The sequence below is a fragment of the Vipera berus genome, assembly GCF_964194415.1.
Source record: "Vipera berus genome assembly, chromosome: 4".
In the NCBI taxonomy this organism is placed as follows: domain Eukaryota; kingdom Metazoa; phylum Chordata; class Lepidosauria; order Squamata; family Viperidae; genus Vipera; species Vipera berus.
This window is the reverse complement of record NC_138206.1, coordinates 4,422,554-4,438,169: the sequence shown is the minus strand read 5'-3', so window position 1 is coordinate 4,438,169 and position 15,616 is coordinate 4,422,554. Positions and strand designations below refer to the sequence as shown.

The window sequence follows — 15,616 nt, the reverse complement described above, 5'->3', positions numbered from 1 at the left end:
CTGAGGAATTCTGGGAGTTGAAGTCATGCGAGTCATGAAGGGGCCATAGTTCCCCCAGGCTGGCTGAGGAATTCTGGGAGTTGAAGTCCACGAGTCATAAAAGAGCCAAGGTTGCCTACCCCTGAACTAGTGGAACAGCTTGCCTTCAGACGTGGCGGGTGCTCCATCACTGGAGGCTTCCAAGAAGAGACTGGACAACATTTGTCTGAAATGGTGTTGAGGGGGTCTCCTGCTTGAGCAGGGAGCAGGTTGGACTAGAAGACCTCCAAGGTCCCTTCCGGCTTTATTCTGAACGAATGACTTGACTCCAGAAGTTGCGGATGCTCTACCACTGGAGGCTTTTAAGAAGAGACCGGATCGCTCCCTTAAAGCCTTCGAACCGTTTGCAAAAGCTTTTTTTTGCTTTTGTTTTGTTTTGTTTTTTGGGAACACTCACCAGACCCGCTGTGTGTGGCTTGGGTCACCCATTATCAATTGCTCTTTACTACGAAGCAGGCCTCAAGTTAGCTGATTCCACAAATGCTGCATAAAAAAGAAATGTAGAATCATCTAATAATCTGGTGTTTCTCAAGCGCGACAACTTTTAAAGACTTTTGGACTTGACCGCCCAGAATTTACCCAGCCTGCGCGGCTGGCTAGGGAATCCTGGGAGTTGAAGTCCACTCATCCTGAAATTGCCAAGGTTGAGGAGCGCTGATCAATACAGGGCAACCCCGTCACATCATTAAAGCTACAGCAGTGGCCAGAATTGTGGAAACCTTTCGGGAAAAGCGTGCAGTAGAAATGTCACGTTTGGTTAAAGTTTCCACCCATTTTTCTTTTAATTCCTTTATAACTGTAGTCTTGTTCATTTAATAGTACAATTTTACATCGCTTTCTGGGCGACCGGTCAACTCTTTGCACTACTCCTTTAATTTCATGACGTTTTACAAGCTCACTAAATGAAAGCAACGCCCAAAAAACCCCCAACCAACTTGATAGCCATCTCACATAACACACCGGCAAATGTCCTCTCGGCTTCAAGACACGACCTCCATAACCGGATCCTACTGCGATCTGATTGGCTCGTTGCCAAAACAAGGTGACGCCCGATTGGGTCTCTAAACGCTCCTGCTCATTGGCTACCATCAGAGGAAGGAAAGCTACCTGAGATCGACCTAAGCGAGTTGTGCTTCCTTTTTCTGGTGATTTGGCTATCGCTTTTCACACGATACGGTACAGATAATTGAACAAACACTGTTGCGTTACATTCTTGATTGAATTGTCTTTCCATTGATATATAACTTTACAGTACTACTCCAAAAAAAAAAGCGGTGTTATTAGCCATCAAACCTCAAAAACACACTTTTCCCAAAAGGTTTCCACAATTTTGGCCACTGCTGTACAGACGTTCAGGGCACAGCATAGGTAACTGCTTTTCGAGAACAGCTTCCGCTGGGCTTCCCCCCCCCCTTTCCCCCACTGGCTGTGGCAAAGATGTGCATCTGTTTTTTTTGGTTTTTTTAATAAGATTTTATTAGTTTTTCTTTACAGGCAGTAATAATTTTTCACCCGGCGTGCTGTCTTGAGTTCAGAAACGCTGATGCGCATTTAATGCCTAATCCTTTATTCTTTCCTCTAACCATTGGTAAAAGTAACTCCCGTGTTTGATAATATTCTGTTTCTTCTTTTCCGTTCAGTCTCAGAGTCAGTCTGTCCCATCTCTGCGCCTTCCAGTATTTTTTAAAAAATTATTTCTTCATCTGGTGGTACTCCTTCATTTTTCCAGCGTTACGCGAATATCAACTGGCCGCTGTTGTGACGTGTAAAATTATTATTATTATTAATAATAATAATAACAACAACAAACAACAAGACAATCCACACAAAATAATAATAATAATATTATGATAATATGATGATGATGATGATGATGATGATGATAATAATAATAATAATAATAATAATAATAATAATAATAATAATAATAATAATAAGAAGAAGAAGAAGAAGAAGAAGAAGTTGGAAGGGACCTTGGAGGTCATCTAGTCCAACCCCCTGCTCAGGCAGGAAACCCTATACCATTTCAGACAAATGGCCGTCCAGTCTCTTAAAAACTTCCAGTGTTGGAGCATTCACAGCTTCTGGAGGCAGGTTGTTCCTCTGGTTAATTGTTCTGACTGTCAGGAAGTTTCTCCTTAATTCCAGGTTGCTTCTCTCCTTGACTAGTTTCCATCTGTTGCTTCTTGTCCTGCCTTCAGGCGCTTTGGAGAAGAGCTTGACTCCCTCTTCTTTGGGGCAACCCCTGAGCTACTGGAAGGCTGCTCTCCTTTCACCCCTCGTCCTTCTCTTTGTTAAAACTACACATCCCCAATTCCAGCAGCCGTTCCTTGTATGTTTTAGCCTCCAGTCCCCTGATCCTCTTTGTTGCTCTTCTCTGGACTCTTTATGTAGCCTTTGTTTGTTAATCTTTTCTGGCGTTATACCTAGTTTAAAAAAAAAAAGGTTCAGGTTTAAAGTCTCCAACCTTCTCCCAACGTCTTTTCTAACCCAAGTCTGTATCTTTTCCCAATACTTCTTCACTTCTTTGGCCACTGCTGTACAGACGTTCAGGGCACAGCATAGGCGACTGTTCTTCGAAACAGCTTCCGCTGGGCCTTTCTCTCTCTCTCACACACACACACACACACACCCTACTTTCCCCCACCGGCTGTGGCAAAGACGTGCATCTGGATTTGGAGTCCTGCAGCCAAGATCCCTTTGCTTTCTTTCTAGGTCCTCATTAAGCCCAAGCCGGTGACCTTCCAGGCCACAGTGGTCAGCGAGCAGGCGAGGCAGCTGGTGACGGAGACCCTACAACAGGCCTCCCGCGTGATGGAGACCGGGAACGCTTTCCTGCCAGAGGTGAAGGAGGAACCCCAGGGGTACACCGACAGCAGCTCCTCTTCGGTGGAGTCCATCCAAAGCTCCCAAGGTGAACAGCGCAGAGATTGTGTCTCCGGGATCAGCTGGTACTTGGTATTTTGGGGGGCGTGTTTTCTCTATCTCTCCAGGCAGAGGAATCTGCAGCCCAGGGCTCCCCAAATTTGGCCACTTTTAAGACCTGGATTCTCATGGGCGGGCTGGGGAATTCTGGGAGTTGAAGTCTACGAGTCTTTTTGTTGTTGTTGTTGTTGTTATTATTATAACAAGTTTTATTAGTTTTCCAATTCGACATCCAAATATTTAGAAAGCATCGTGGTGAGTGGGTCATCAATAGTTCAGTAAGAAAATTTTTAGTACATATCTCAGGTTACGTGATCAAAAATTGCTTCTCTGTTTCCCTTAACGTTTAATATGACATACTTAAATGAGTAAATTTCTAGCCATAACGAGCTCAGTTAAAGCATTTATCAATCTGTTTTTACTTATACGTATCCAGGTCCTAGGGACGCGGTGGCTCAGTGGGTTAGGACGCTGAGCTTGTCGATCAGAAGGTCGGCAGTTTGGCGGGTCGAATCCCGAGTGCCGCGTAACAGAGTGAGCGCCTGTTACTCGTCCCAGCTTCTGCCAACCTAGCAGTTCGAAAGCACGTAAAAATGCAAGTAGAAAAATAGGGACCGCTACGGTGGGAAGGTAACAGTGTTCCGTGCGCCTTTGGCGTCTAATCATGCCGGCCACATGACCACGGAGACGTCCTCGGACAAGCGCTGGCTCTTCGGCTTTGAAACGGAGATGAGCACCGGCCCCTAGAGTCGGAAACGACTAGCACGCATGTGCGGGGGAACCTTTACCTTTACCTTTTATTCATGTCCTGTTTTTAAGTGTTACCTAATTCTTAGTTTTTTGAAACTCAAAATACTTTGGCCACCTAATGAGAAGGAAGGACTCACTGGAGAAGAGCCTAATGCTGGGAAAGGTGGAGGGCAAGAGAAGAATGGGACGACAGAGAAGGAGGTGGCTGGATGGAGTCACTGAAGCCGTAGGCGTGAGCTTAAATGGACTCCAGAAGATGGTGGAGGACAGGAAGGCCTGGAGGAACGTTGTCCATAGGGTCGCGATCGGTCGGACACGACTTCGCAGCTAACAACCACAACAACAAATTCTTAGTTTTTAGTTACAGTATTCCAGTTTAGCCTTTAACATCCATAATAACATCCATAACCCAAATTTCGTTTATTTCACTACACAAGAGTTATAATACCTAGAGTACGCATAATCCTTCCGTAAATATATTCTAATTTTGTTTGATTTTCTATTTCTCATCCTAGTTAGTACATCACACCTTACTAGTAGAGTAACCTTTAGGATCTCTCTCATAGATCATTTTTTAAACCTTAACTCTAGCTTTCTTTCTCTGCCAACCAGGTTTCCATACCAAAGCCTTTAAGTTATCAGATAGGTCTCCCTTCATTCTGGCACATGTTACTTGAATCAAAGGAGACCATCTAGTCATCAATTTTCCCAAAAAAACCTACAAGTCTTCAAGTGGCCAGGTTTCTAGCTAGACTCCAGATTTTATTCTCCTCAGCTAGCTTGGTGAACTTCAGAGAAGATAACGGTACAATGATAGGAGCATTTTTACCCCACCCCTGCTCTGAATATTTACACACACACACCCCTCGGTTGATAATTCCCAGCTTCCCCGACAGGAACTTGGTGAGGGATTCTGGGAATCTCAGATCAGCAACGTGGGAGGCATCTCCCATTTCTCTTCTGCAGATAATCCTCAATTTATAAGCACAAGGAAGCCCAAATTTTCTGTCGCAAAGCAGGACAGCCGTGAAGTGAGTTTTGCTGCCTTTCTTGCCGCGGCCGTTAAGTGGATCACTGCAGTTGTTAAGTAACACGGTTGTTAAATGACTCTGGCTACTCCCATTGACTCTTGGCTGGTGTGTCAATCGCCCAATGACACACTGGGCACACTGCAGCCGTCACAGATACGAGCCATTTGTCAAGCGACCGTCTGAATTTTGATCACAGGACCGCGGGGACGCTGCATTCGTCGCTAGTGTGAACAGTGGTTATACATCGCTTTTTTTCCCCAGTGCTCTTGTAACTTGAACGCTAAATGAATGGCTGTAAGCCAAGGAGTACTTGTAGTCTAGTACTGGAAGGATCTTGAGGGCTTACACTGCACAGGTCCATTGCCGCTGTGAGTCTATCAGAGCGTGATCTGTCTGTCTTTCCATGCAGCTTTAATCTCAAGTTACCCAATGGGTTCTGGCACAAGGAGTGATGAGTATAATGAGTGGAATTGAGGTAGGAAGGAGTGTGCATATGTACTCCGCAGTTCCCAGGTAGTTGAGACCTGGTGAAAATAAATACAGGTCATAACCAGCAAGAGCATCTAAGTCCAGATGGAGGCAGAACCTACAACACACCGCCCTTCCTGGTGCGTTGTCACTCTTTTAAAGTCCCACTAGCCGTGTCTCAGATCAAGGAGGTTTGCTCCCGTTGCCATGGTTCAATTGCTTACAAAACCTTTGGCCTGGAGGACTGAGTCTTCACTGACACATTGCAAGCCATTTTGGGGGGGAACCCCTGAAGTTGGTTTGGGTAGACTCTCTTGACTCTCGGCCTAATTAATTTTGCTCTGACTGATGAAGGTGCTTGGATGAGCAAGGGAAACATCTCAGGAGTAGAGCAGAGCAGAACAGAACAGAACATGAATGGAATAGAATAGAACAGAACAGAATAGAATCTAATCTTTATTGTCACTTTAAAAATACACTAATCAGCATACATGAAATTGCATTCAGTTCTCAAAAAAAAACATTATGCATATACTCCCACACATATACATGACACAGAGAAACATCAGTGGACAAAAATAATAGAACAACAGAACAGAATAGAATAGAATAGAATAGAATAGAATAGAATAGAATAGAATAGAATAGAATAGAATAGAATAGAATAGAATTAGAATTAGAATTAGAATTAGAATTAGAATTAGAATAGAAAATATGGACTGGAATGGAATAGAATAGAACAGAAAATATAGACTGGAATGGAATGGAATGGAATAGAATAGAATAGAAAATTAGAATAGAACAGAATCTAATCTTTATTGTCACTTTAAAAATACACTAATCAGCATACATGAAATTTCATTGCATTCAGCTCTCCAAAAAAAATAATACCATTATGCGTATACTCCCACACACATATATGACCCAGAGAAACATCAGTCTAGTTTGAATGTATGTACAGGGCAAAAATAATAGAACAGAACAGAAAACAGAACAGAACAGAATCTCTGGTGGACCAGCATCCTTGATAATGTTAGTTTGGGCTTCCTCCCATGTCCATATGTTAATCTGGCCAGCTGCCAGCATAACAGAAGGACATGGCTATGGAGACACCATAAAGGAAGTTATTGGGAAGAGAGAAGCTAACGTAGGTTGATGGCAACCTCCGTCCCTTTCTTTGTCTCAGATTCCCAGCCCGTGGTCCATGTCATTGCTTCCCGAAGCCAGGATTGGTCAGAACACGAAATCGCTGTGGATTCCAGTCCCACCATCATCTACCAAGATGTCTCCGGCGAATCTCAATCTGCAACGTCGACCATTAAAGCCTTGTTGGAACTCCAGCAGACCACAGGTGAATATCGAAAACCTTAGTTTTCCCCCCAGTTGCTTTGCGGAAACTCTTTGGACGCTGTCCTTTCTGTGTTATTTCGAGAGCAGGAAGTTCTTAGCAGAACCTGGCTGGATTCACAGCCCAACTTCCCATTATTTTCTTGTTAGGATTTCTGGAGAGCCAGTGAGCTTCAGTGTTGACTCTAGAACATTGGGCAGATGCCTTCAGGTGACCAGTGGCATGGGAACAAGGGAGATATCTCCAACCCTCCAGTTTTGAGCGACGTAGAAGCATTGAGTTGGCCCCTAGAGGCCAAAGACTGGGCTAAGATGAGCTTCATCAGGCTAGTCTCATATCCCCAGTATCCCAAACCTACCTGGAAATCATCTAGTAGTGGTTTTTCTGAACCGATTGTTGGTCGTCCAGTTTCCAGCTTGGTGTCCCAAAGGGGCTTTTTCAGGAGGCAACGGGACTTTCTTGTTTTTTCTTGGAAGACGTTTCGCTTCTCATTCCAAGAAGCTTCTTCAGCTCTGACCGGATGGTGGGGAAGGGAAGGATTTACACTCCTTGCAGAAAAAACTGGTCATTTCCATCCTTTTAAAGAGTCATTGAGGCCACTTGGAGGTTTTTTTCTGTGTCCTCAGGGTCACCTGAGTGGTGCAAATGGGCGTGGAGCAGGGGTCTTCAGACTGGGCCCTTTTATGACTTGCGGACTTCCAACTCCCCAGAATTCCTCAGCCAGGCACGCTGGCTGAGGAATTCTGGCAGTTGAAGTCCGCAAGTCATAAAAGGGCTGAGTTTGAAGAGCCCTGGTGTGGAGCCTTCTTGGAACACAGGAGAAGAACCCCATCAGGACAAGATTCACCCGTCCATCTGCAAGGCAAAGGCCGCTCTTTCGAAGACAGCCAAGTCCACATTTTCGACAAGAGAGGATCGCTGGTTTGAAATAAGGGGTCAAAGGGGCCATCTGTGTCCAAATTGAACAGCCTTCTCTCAACAGAGGGCGGGGGGGGGGAATACGACACCACCTATCTCCAGTCTACCACACGGTCCTTCCCGCAGTTCCAAGAAGGCTTCACACCCATTTGCACACCTACTCAGGTGATTTGGAGGACACAAGACAAACCTCCAGGTGGCCTCAATGACTCTCTAAAAGAAGGCAAACTACCGGCTGTCTGCAAGGAGTATAAATCCTTCCATTCCCCACCATCCGGTCAGAAGCTGAAGAAGCTTCTTGGACGAGAAGCGAAATGTCTTCCAAGAAAAATAAGGAAGTCCAGTTGTCTTAACGAAAAAGCATCTTTGGGACAACCAGGAATCTGGAGAACGGAGAAGCTACATAGACTTCCAGGGTGGCGGTTTGAAGAATCCTTGAAACCAGGGGTCTTCAAACTTGACCCTTTTATGACTGGTGGACTTCAACTCCCAGAATTCCTCAGCCAGGCATGTGTACCTGGCTGAGGAATTCTGGGAGTTGAAGTCCCCCAGTCCTAAAAGGGCCAGGTTTGAAGACCCCCCCCCCCGCTTTAAACAAACTAAGGCAGGAGTGTCTGTTGTGCGTGGGCCAAGATAATCCAAGATGGCAGACTCCAGCGATACAGTTGGTGCTCCGCCCATTTTTCTTTAGGTGCGCTGTAGCTGCCATCTTGACTTTGTGGGACACACCTTGCGGACAACCCTCTAGACCAGGGGTAGGCAACCTCGGCTCTTTTATGAGTCATGGACTTGAACTCCCAGAATTCCTGAGCCAGCATGGCTCAGCATGGAAACCTCTCCCTTTTCCCTCAGCATGGCTGGCTGAGGAATTCTGGGAGTTGAAGTCCACGAGTCATAAAGCGGCCTAGGTCTAGGCCAGGGGTAGGCAACCTTGGCTCTTTTATAACTCGTGGACTTCAACTCCCAGAATTCCTCAGCCAGCATGGGGGAACTATGGCCCCTTCATGACTCGTGGACTTCAACTCCCAGAATTCCTGAGCCAGCATGGGGGAATTATGGCCCCTTCATGACTCGTGGACTTCAACTCCCAGAATTCCTGAGCCAGCATGGCTCAGCTTGGAAACCTCTCCCTTTCCCCTCAGCGTGGCTAGCTTAGGAATTCTGGGAGTTGAAGTCCATGGGTCATAAAAGAGCCAAGGTTGCCTACCCCTGCTCTAGACGATCAGCCCCTGCTCCCCCCACAAGGCCTGTTGCTTCATCATCCCTTTTGCTTTTTGCCGCCACAGTCAAAGAGAAGTTGGAGAACAAGCCCCGGCAAGCCACCATCGACTTGAGCCAGATGGCCGTCCCCATCCAGATGACCCAAGAGAAGCAGCATTCTCCCGAAAGCCCGTCCATTGCCCTGGTGGAATCGGAGCTTGTGGCAGAATACATCACCACCGGTGAGTCCCTGCCTGGGGTGGGCGGGCGAGAGTGAATGGTGAATGACGAAATATGGGAGGATTTTATAAAAAGCAGTGTCGGTGGAAGGCAAAGGGAATAAACCCGCTCGGGAATATATGCTGTTCTGGAGGGGATAAAGGGCACAATTGAAATATATCGTATATTGTTAGTTGTTACAGGAGAAGAAACATGTTGTTGTTGTTAGTTGCAAAGTCGTGTGTCTGACCCATCGCAACCCCCTGGACAACGTTCCTCCAGGCCTTCCTGTCCTCTACCATCCTCTGGAGTCCATTTAGGCTCACGCCTCCTGCTTCAGTGACTCCATCCAGCCACCTCATTCTCTGTCGTCCCCTTCTTCTCTTGCCCTCAACCCTTCTTCTTCTTCTTCTTCTTCTTCTTCTTCTTCTTCTTCTTCTTCTTCTTCTTCTTCTTCTTCTTCTTCTTCTTCTTCTTCTTCTTCTTCTTCTTCTTCTTCTTCTTCTTCTTCTTCCTTCTTGTTCTCCTCCTCCTCCTCCTCCTCCTCCTCCTTCTTCTTTGCTGCAAAGTCATGTCCGACCCATCGCGACCCCCTGGACAACGTTCCTCCAGGCCTTCCTGTCCTCTACCATCCTCTGGAGTCCATTTAGGCTCACGCCTCCTGCTTCAGTGACTCCATCCAGCCACCTTGTTCTCCGTCGTCCCCCTCTTCTCTTGCCCTCAATCTTTCCCAGCATGAGGCTCTTCTCCAGTGAGTCCTTCCTTCTCATTAGGCGGCCAAAGTATTTGAGTTTCAGCTTCAGGATCTGGCCTTCTAAAGAGCAGTCGGGGTTGATCTCCTCTCTAGGACTGACCGGTTTGGTCGCCTTGCAGTCCGAGGGACTCGCAGGGGTCTTCTCCAGCACCATAAGTTCAAAGGCCTCCATTCTTTGGCGCTCAGAGAAGAAACGTAGGTAATAAAAATGGTCTCCAGGGGTGGTGGATGCACTGTAATATTTGTATTTTTTATTTAGACTTGTACGTATTATGTTTGTATTATTTGTATTTGAATAAAAAAAATTTAAAAGAGAGAGAGAGAGAGAGAGAGAGAGAGAAGGCCCTCGCCGGGCTGCTTCCAAGTGGTTGGCGTGCAGAGAGGAAAGAAGGAGATCTACTTAGTATTTGCCCCTTTGGCTCCCAGTCCCTGAATCGCAGAGATTGGAAATGGGATGGAGAATGAAAAAAACGAAGAATAATGCTTTCTGAAGGGCTAAGGGAAGAGACCCCTTTTTCTAGACTTCCGATAAGCTGCCGTATCCCAAAGCGTTGACTTTCAGACCGACCGAACCATCCCCAGTCCGTTAGCCCCTTCATGAAACCAAGCAGACAAACTGAAAAACAATTCGGAGGTATACGACAAAGAGCATCCTTCCTGAAATAAACAAGCAAAGAGAAAATAATTTCAGGCTACACTGCAAATATAGGCCTGTTCCATTAAAACGTGTGTGCCGTACCGGATTTGAATATGGAGATGAATTTCAGTTTTAACTCTTCTTTCTCCCCCCCCCCCCCCACATGTCCATTAGCAAATCCACTGTGAGATCATTTCAGAGTTGGGCGTTCACCTCTTCATGATAGGTTCTTAAGCGAGGCTCCATGTTTACAGGGATAGTCTTGGTGGGGGGGAAAAAGTTAATTTTCCAGCTTTGCCCTTAGGACGATGACGCTGACCAAGCAGGACTTAGGTCAGTGCAGTTAACTAGTTTTTGCCTTTGCCCATTTCCTGATGACCTGGTGGTGATAGGTACCAGCCAGCCAGCTCCTCCTCCATTTTTTTCCTCTCATCCCTCCTGCATGAGGTCCAAGTCATATTCTTTTCCATCCTCTTTGAACCTCTGCAGAGAATTCAAACCAAGGGATGGGAGCAAATGGATGGATTTACTATACAGCAGCCAGGTGACCCTGATTCGGATTGGGAGTTGCAATGCTGGCTTCCTCTCTTAGCTCTAATCTTTTTGTCAATCTGCAGATTCTGGAAGGCTTCACTGTGTTCCTTCGCATTCAGAGGAATATCTTCAGAACCACATTGGTTAGATATTTTATTTTTATGGTACAGACTTGAGGGGATGTGGGGGGGTTGGGTTGGGTTGGTTGGGTTGGATTGGATTGGGTTGGGTTGACTTAAGTTGGGTTGGATTGGGTTCCGTTGGTTGAGTTGACTTGGATTGAATTGAATTGGGTTGGGTTGGATTGAGTTGGGTTGGGATGGGTTAAGTTGGGTTGGGTTGGGTTGGGATGGGTGAGTTGAGATGGGTTTGGATGGGTTAAGTTGGGTTGGGATGGGTTAGGTTGGGTTGGGATGGGATGGTTGAGTTGACTTGGGTGGGATTGCATTGAGTTGGGTTGGATTGGATTGAATTGAGTTGGGTTGGATTGAGTTGAGTTGGGATGAGTTAAGTTGGGTTGGGTTGGATTGGGTTGGGATGGGTGAGTTGAGATGGGTTTGGATAGGTTAGGTTGGGTTGGGATGGGTTAAGTTAGGTTGGGTTGGGTTGGGATGGGATGGGATGGTTGGGTTGACTTGGCTGGGGTTGGATTGAGTTGGGTTGGATTGGATTGAATTGAGTTGGGTTAGGATGAGTTAAGTTAGGTTGGATTAGGTTGGGTTGGATTGAATTGGGTTGGGTTGGGTTGGGTTGGCAAAAATGCTGATATTGGCAACTCTACTGTAGGAGGCAGGCTCACTCATGCATTGTCTGAAGGATCTCAGTGATAGTGTTGTCTGTTGCTTCCAACATTTGCCACTGACACTTGGGAGAATTTTATGATAGAGCAGACCAGAAAGTTCCAGTCATTTTTCCCCCTTCTGTACCAGAATGGATAACATGGCTTGAACTTGGCCCAATATAATGAACTATAAGAGAGCCAGGTTGGTCTTGTGCCTTAATCAAGACACCAAAGTGGTTCTCTTAAGCCGGTAACTTTATGGCAGCAGGTTTCAACCTTGACCACTTGGAAGATGGGTGGACTTCAACTCCCAGACACCCCCAGGCAGACAGCATGAATTCTGGGAGTTGAAGTCCACCCATCTTCCAAGTGGCCAAGGTTCAAAAAACACTGCTTGATGGTGTCCCTTGGTGAGTGACCTCTGACTGCCTTTTCCTTTGTCCTTTTCTTCCAGTGAGCCACCGGTCCCAGTCCCACCAGCCTTCCTCCGAGCCCCAGCGGACCTTGCTTCAACACGTAGCCCAGTCCCAGACGGCGACACAGACCTCGGTTGTGGTGAAATCCATCCCCACCTCTTCGGCGGGCGCCATCACGCACATCATGCAGCAGGTGGGCTGTGCTCTGTTGCGGGGTGCGGCGAGCCTTGCGTCGAGTCCACTATGTGGGGAGCTTCAAGAAATTGAAAATTGTTACTTAACGGTGACATGGATGTCCAGCTTATTTTTGACATGGGTCTGGCCACATAGTACCCCCTTCCCTGAGCAGGTCTTCCTCAACTTACGACCACAATCGAGCCCCGAATTTTTGTTGCCGGGCGAGACACTCGTTGCGAGTTTTGCCCTGTTTTACCATCTATCTTGCCACCGTTGTTAAGTGAATCACTGCAGGCGTGAAGTTAGTAACACAGGTTGTTAAGGGAATCCGACTTCTCCGTTGACTTTGCTGGTCAGGAGGTCAGAAGAGGGGATCACGTGAGCCCAGGGACGGGGCGACCGTCCTAAATTGGAGTGGGTTGCCAAGCGTCCCGAGTTTTGATCACATGACCCTGGGGGGGAGGCTGCAACGGCCGTCAGTGTAAAAGACGGTCCTAAGTTGCTTTTTTTTTTCAGTGCCGTCGTAACTTTGAATGGTCACTAAATGAACTGCTGTAAGTTAAGGATTTCCTGTACTTGGGGCTGGGGAGATAAGGGAATGTTGTAGGGCAGAGGCCCCCTACCTTTTGGGCACCAGGGACCGATTCCGTGGAGAGAAGTTTTTCCGCAGCCCGGAGGGGGCATGTTTTTTGTGCGTTGCCTGCATCTCGCGGATGGGGCTTTGCTTGTTTGTACCGACCGGTTGCTGGCATGCCGCGGCCCGGTACTGGTCCACGGCCCAGGGGGTTGGAGACCCCTGTTTTAGGGTTGAATGTACCAGTAAGGAGAATCCACGAAACGTTTTGGGCGGGGCGGGGACATTAAATCTGCTGCGATGTTTCTTGCTTCGCTTCTAGAAGGCAGGTGAGCAACCATCTGTGAGCAGATCTTTCCTTTCACAAGATAAGATAACCTTTATTGTCATTTTTGTTTTACTGTGGGCACAACGGCAGACATCAAAAATGAAATTTAGTTGCCCGCTCTCAAAGTGGAACACACACATGGCACACACCTAACCGTACTATATACACACATGTACATAGACCCAGACCCCTACATATACATAACAAATAAATGTTAAATATTAAACACTGTCCATCTTGAATATATAACGGAAGGAGGAAGCTTGAGAGTTTGCAAGGTTAATGCTGTATGGGAACGAAACCGTGGCTGAATCTGGATGTTCTGCTACGGATACCACGAAGCCCCCTCCTCCCGGAAGGGAACAAGGGAAACAGGTCATGAAGAGGGTGTGTAGAGTCCCAGACAATCTTACGGACCCTGCTCAAGCAACGCTTCTGTGCCATGTCCTGGATGGGAGGGAGGGAACTGCCAATGATCTGTTCTTACTGTCCTCACCACTCTCTGCACCGCCTTCCCGTCCGAAGCAGGGATGCTTCCAAACCGGACTGTGATGCCGTATGATGGGATGCTCTTGATCGTCCCCCCCCGTAGAAAGTGGTGAGGACAGGGGAAGGAAGATGTGCTTTTCTCACGCGACGCAGGAAATGCAGGCGCTGCTCTGCCCGCTTCACCAGTTTCTCGCTGTTGAGCGACCGAGCTAGTTGATTGCTAGGAGATGGAGATGAAGATGGAGATGGAGAATGAGATAACATGATGGAGGTGGTGGAGAGGGAGATAAGATGGAGGTGGAAGTGGAGATGGAAAAGGGGATGGAAAGAGAGAGAGAAAAGGAAAAAGAGGGAGAGAGAGAGAGAAATTACCTTCCTCCCAGAAGGGAACAAGGAAAACAGGTCGTGAAGAGGACGTGTGGTGTCCCAGACAATCTTACGGACCTTGCTCATGCAGTGCTTCTGTGCCACGTCCTGGATGGAGGGGAAATGCTTTCGATTAGGGGTCCCCTCTCCTCTCCCCCTCAGCCGGTCTGCTTGCAGAGAATAGACCTCACTTCTTTCTAGCATTGATGATGTTACCTAGTTGGGTGATGAAATGTCTGCAAAAAAGCAACCAAGCTCGGAGAGCAGCAAGGATCCCACAGTCCTCCTCCTCCTCCAGGGGGGCATTTGCCCAGGTTTGCCTGGTGCGCCAGTTGCGCCCCTATCTGGACCGAGATGCCCTACGTACGGTCACGCATGCACTCGTTACCTCTCGGATAGATTACTGCAATGCTCTCTACATGGGGCTGCCCTTAAAGACCACCCGGAGGCTTCAGCTGGTGCAGAATGCGGCCGCGCAGGTTGTGATGGGAGCATCCCAATACTCCCATATTACACCCCTCCTGCGTGAGCTGCATTGGCTACCGGTTGTCTTCCGGGCGAGATTTAAGGTGCTGGTACTTACCTACAAAGCCCTACATGGCTTAGGCCCGGGATATTTGCAGGACAGTCTGCTGCCGGGGACGACTTCCCATCGCCCAGTGCGCTCACACAGAGACGGCCTCCTCAGGGTGCCGTCGGCTAGACAATGTCGGCTGGCAACCCCCAGGGGGAGGGCCTTCTCTGTGGGAGCACCAGCCCTTTGGAACCAACTCCCCCTTGAGCTTCGGATGGCCCCGGACCTCCGGTCCTTTCGCCGCGACCTCAAAACTTTCCTCTTCCATCAGGCTGACCTGGATTGACGATGGGTTTTTAAATATGTTTTAATTTTTAACTGTGTAGTTAATTTATTTGGGGGCTGTTATTTAATTCTTTTTTAATTTTTGTATTGTTTTTTATTGTTGTTAGCCGCCCTGAGTCCTTCGGGAGATAGGGCAGCATATAAGTCCCAAAAATAAATAAATAAATAAATAATTCCTCAAACCCCCTTCCCTTCTAGCACTGATGATGTTACCTAGTTGGGTGATGAAACGTCTGCAAGATAGCAACCAAGCTCAGAGAGCATGAAGGACCCCACAGTTTTCCTCCCCCTCCATCATCCTCCATTCCCCAAACCCCCTTCCTTTCTAGCACTGATGATGTTACCTAGTCAAGTAATGAAACCTCTGTAAGAAAACAACCCAGCTCAGAGAGCACCAAAGGACCTCTTAGACCAGACATGTCAAACACAAGGCCCAGGGGCCGGATCCGGCCCACAAAGTGGTTTCATGCGGCCCGCAAAGCCATCCTGGAAACAGTGAGGGAACGGCCCCCACTGCCTTGGCCCTGGCCCAGAGACCCTCCTTCTGCCAGAGACCCTCAGATCTGTCCCACTCCTGCCCAGGCCCCCATAGGCACCCTTGATGCGAACGATGGAGAGCTGGCCACGCCCACCCAGTAGGCCATATGCACTTTAGCCACGCCCACCCAGTAGGCCATGCCCACCTTGGCCATACCCACCTGGCTCCCTGAGGGCAACCGCAATGCTGATGTGGCCCTCATTGAAATTGAGTTTGACACCCCTGTCTTAGACAGATCTCCTTTCTGTTACGAGGTTGGGCCAAG

At 47.6% G+C, this 15,616-nt stretch overlaps 1 protein-coding gene across 4 annotated transcripts in view; it reads left to right on the top strand.

The window, feature by feature from the left end:
- Positions 1 to 15,616, top strand: part of EMSY (EMSY transcriptional repressor, BRCA2 interacting) — a 65,752-nt gene that overhangs the window by 43,516 nt on the left and 6,620 nt on the right. For all 4 annotated transcript variants that reach the window (XM_081327803.1, XM_081327805.1, XM_081327802.1 and 1 more), the window contains exons 15-19: positions 2,755 to 2,953; positions 6,400 to 6,564; positions 8,766 to 8,921; positions 10,907 to 10,966; positions 12,059 to 12,213. In XM_081327803.1, coding sequence (XP_081183929.1) covers positions 2,755 to 2,953; positions 6,400 to 6,564; positions 8,766 to 8,921; positions 10,907 to 10,966; positions 12,059 to 12,213 — 735 coding nt within the window. The remainder of the gene's footprint in view (positions 1 to 2,754; positions 2,954 to 6,399; positions 6,565 to 8,765; positions 8,922 to 10,906; positions 10,967 to 12,058; positions 12,214 to 15,616) is intronic.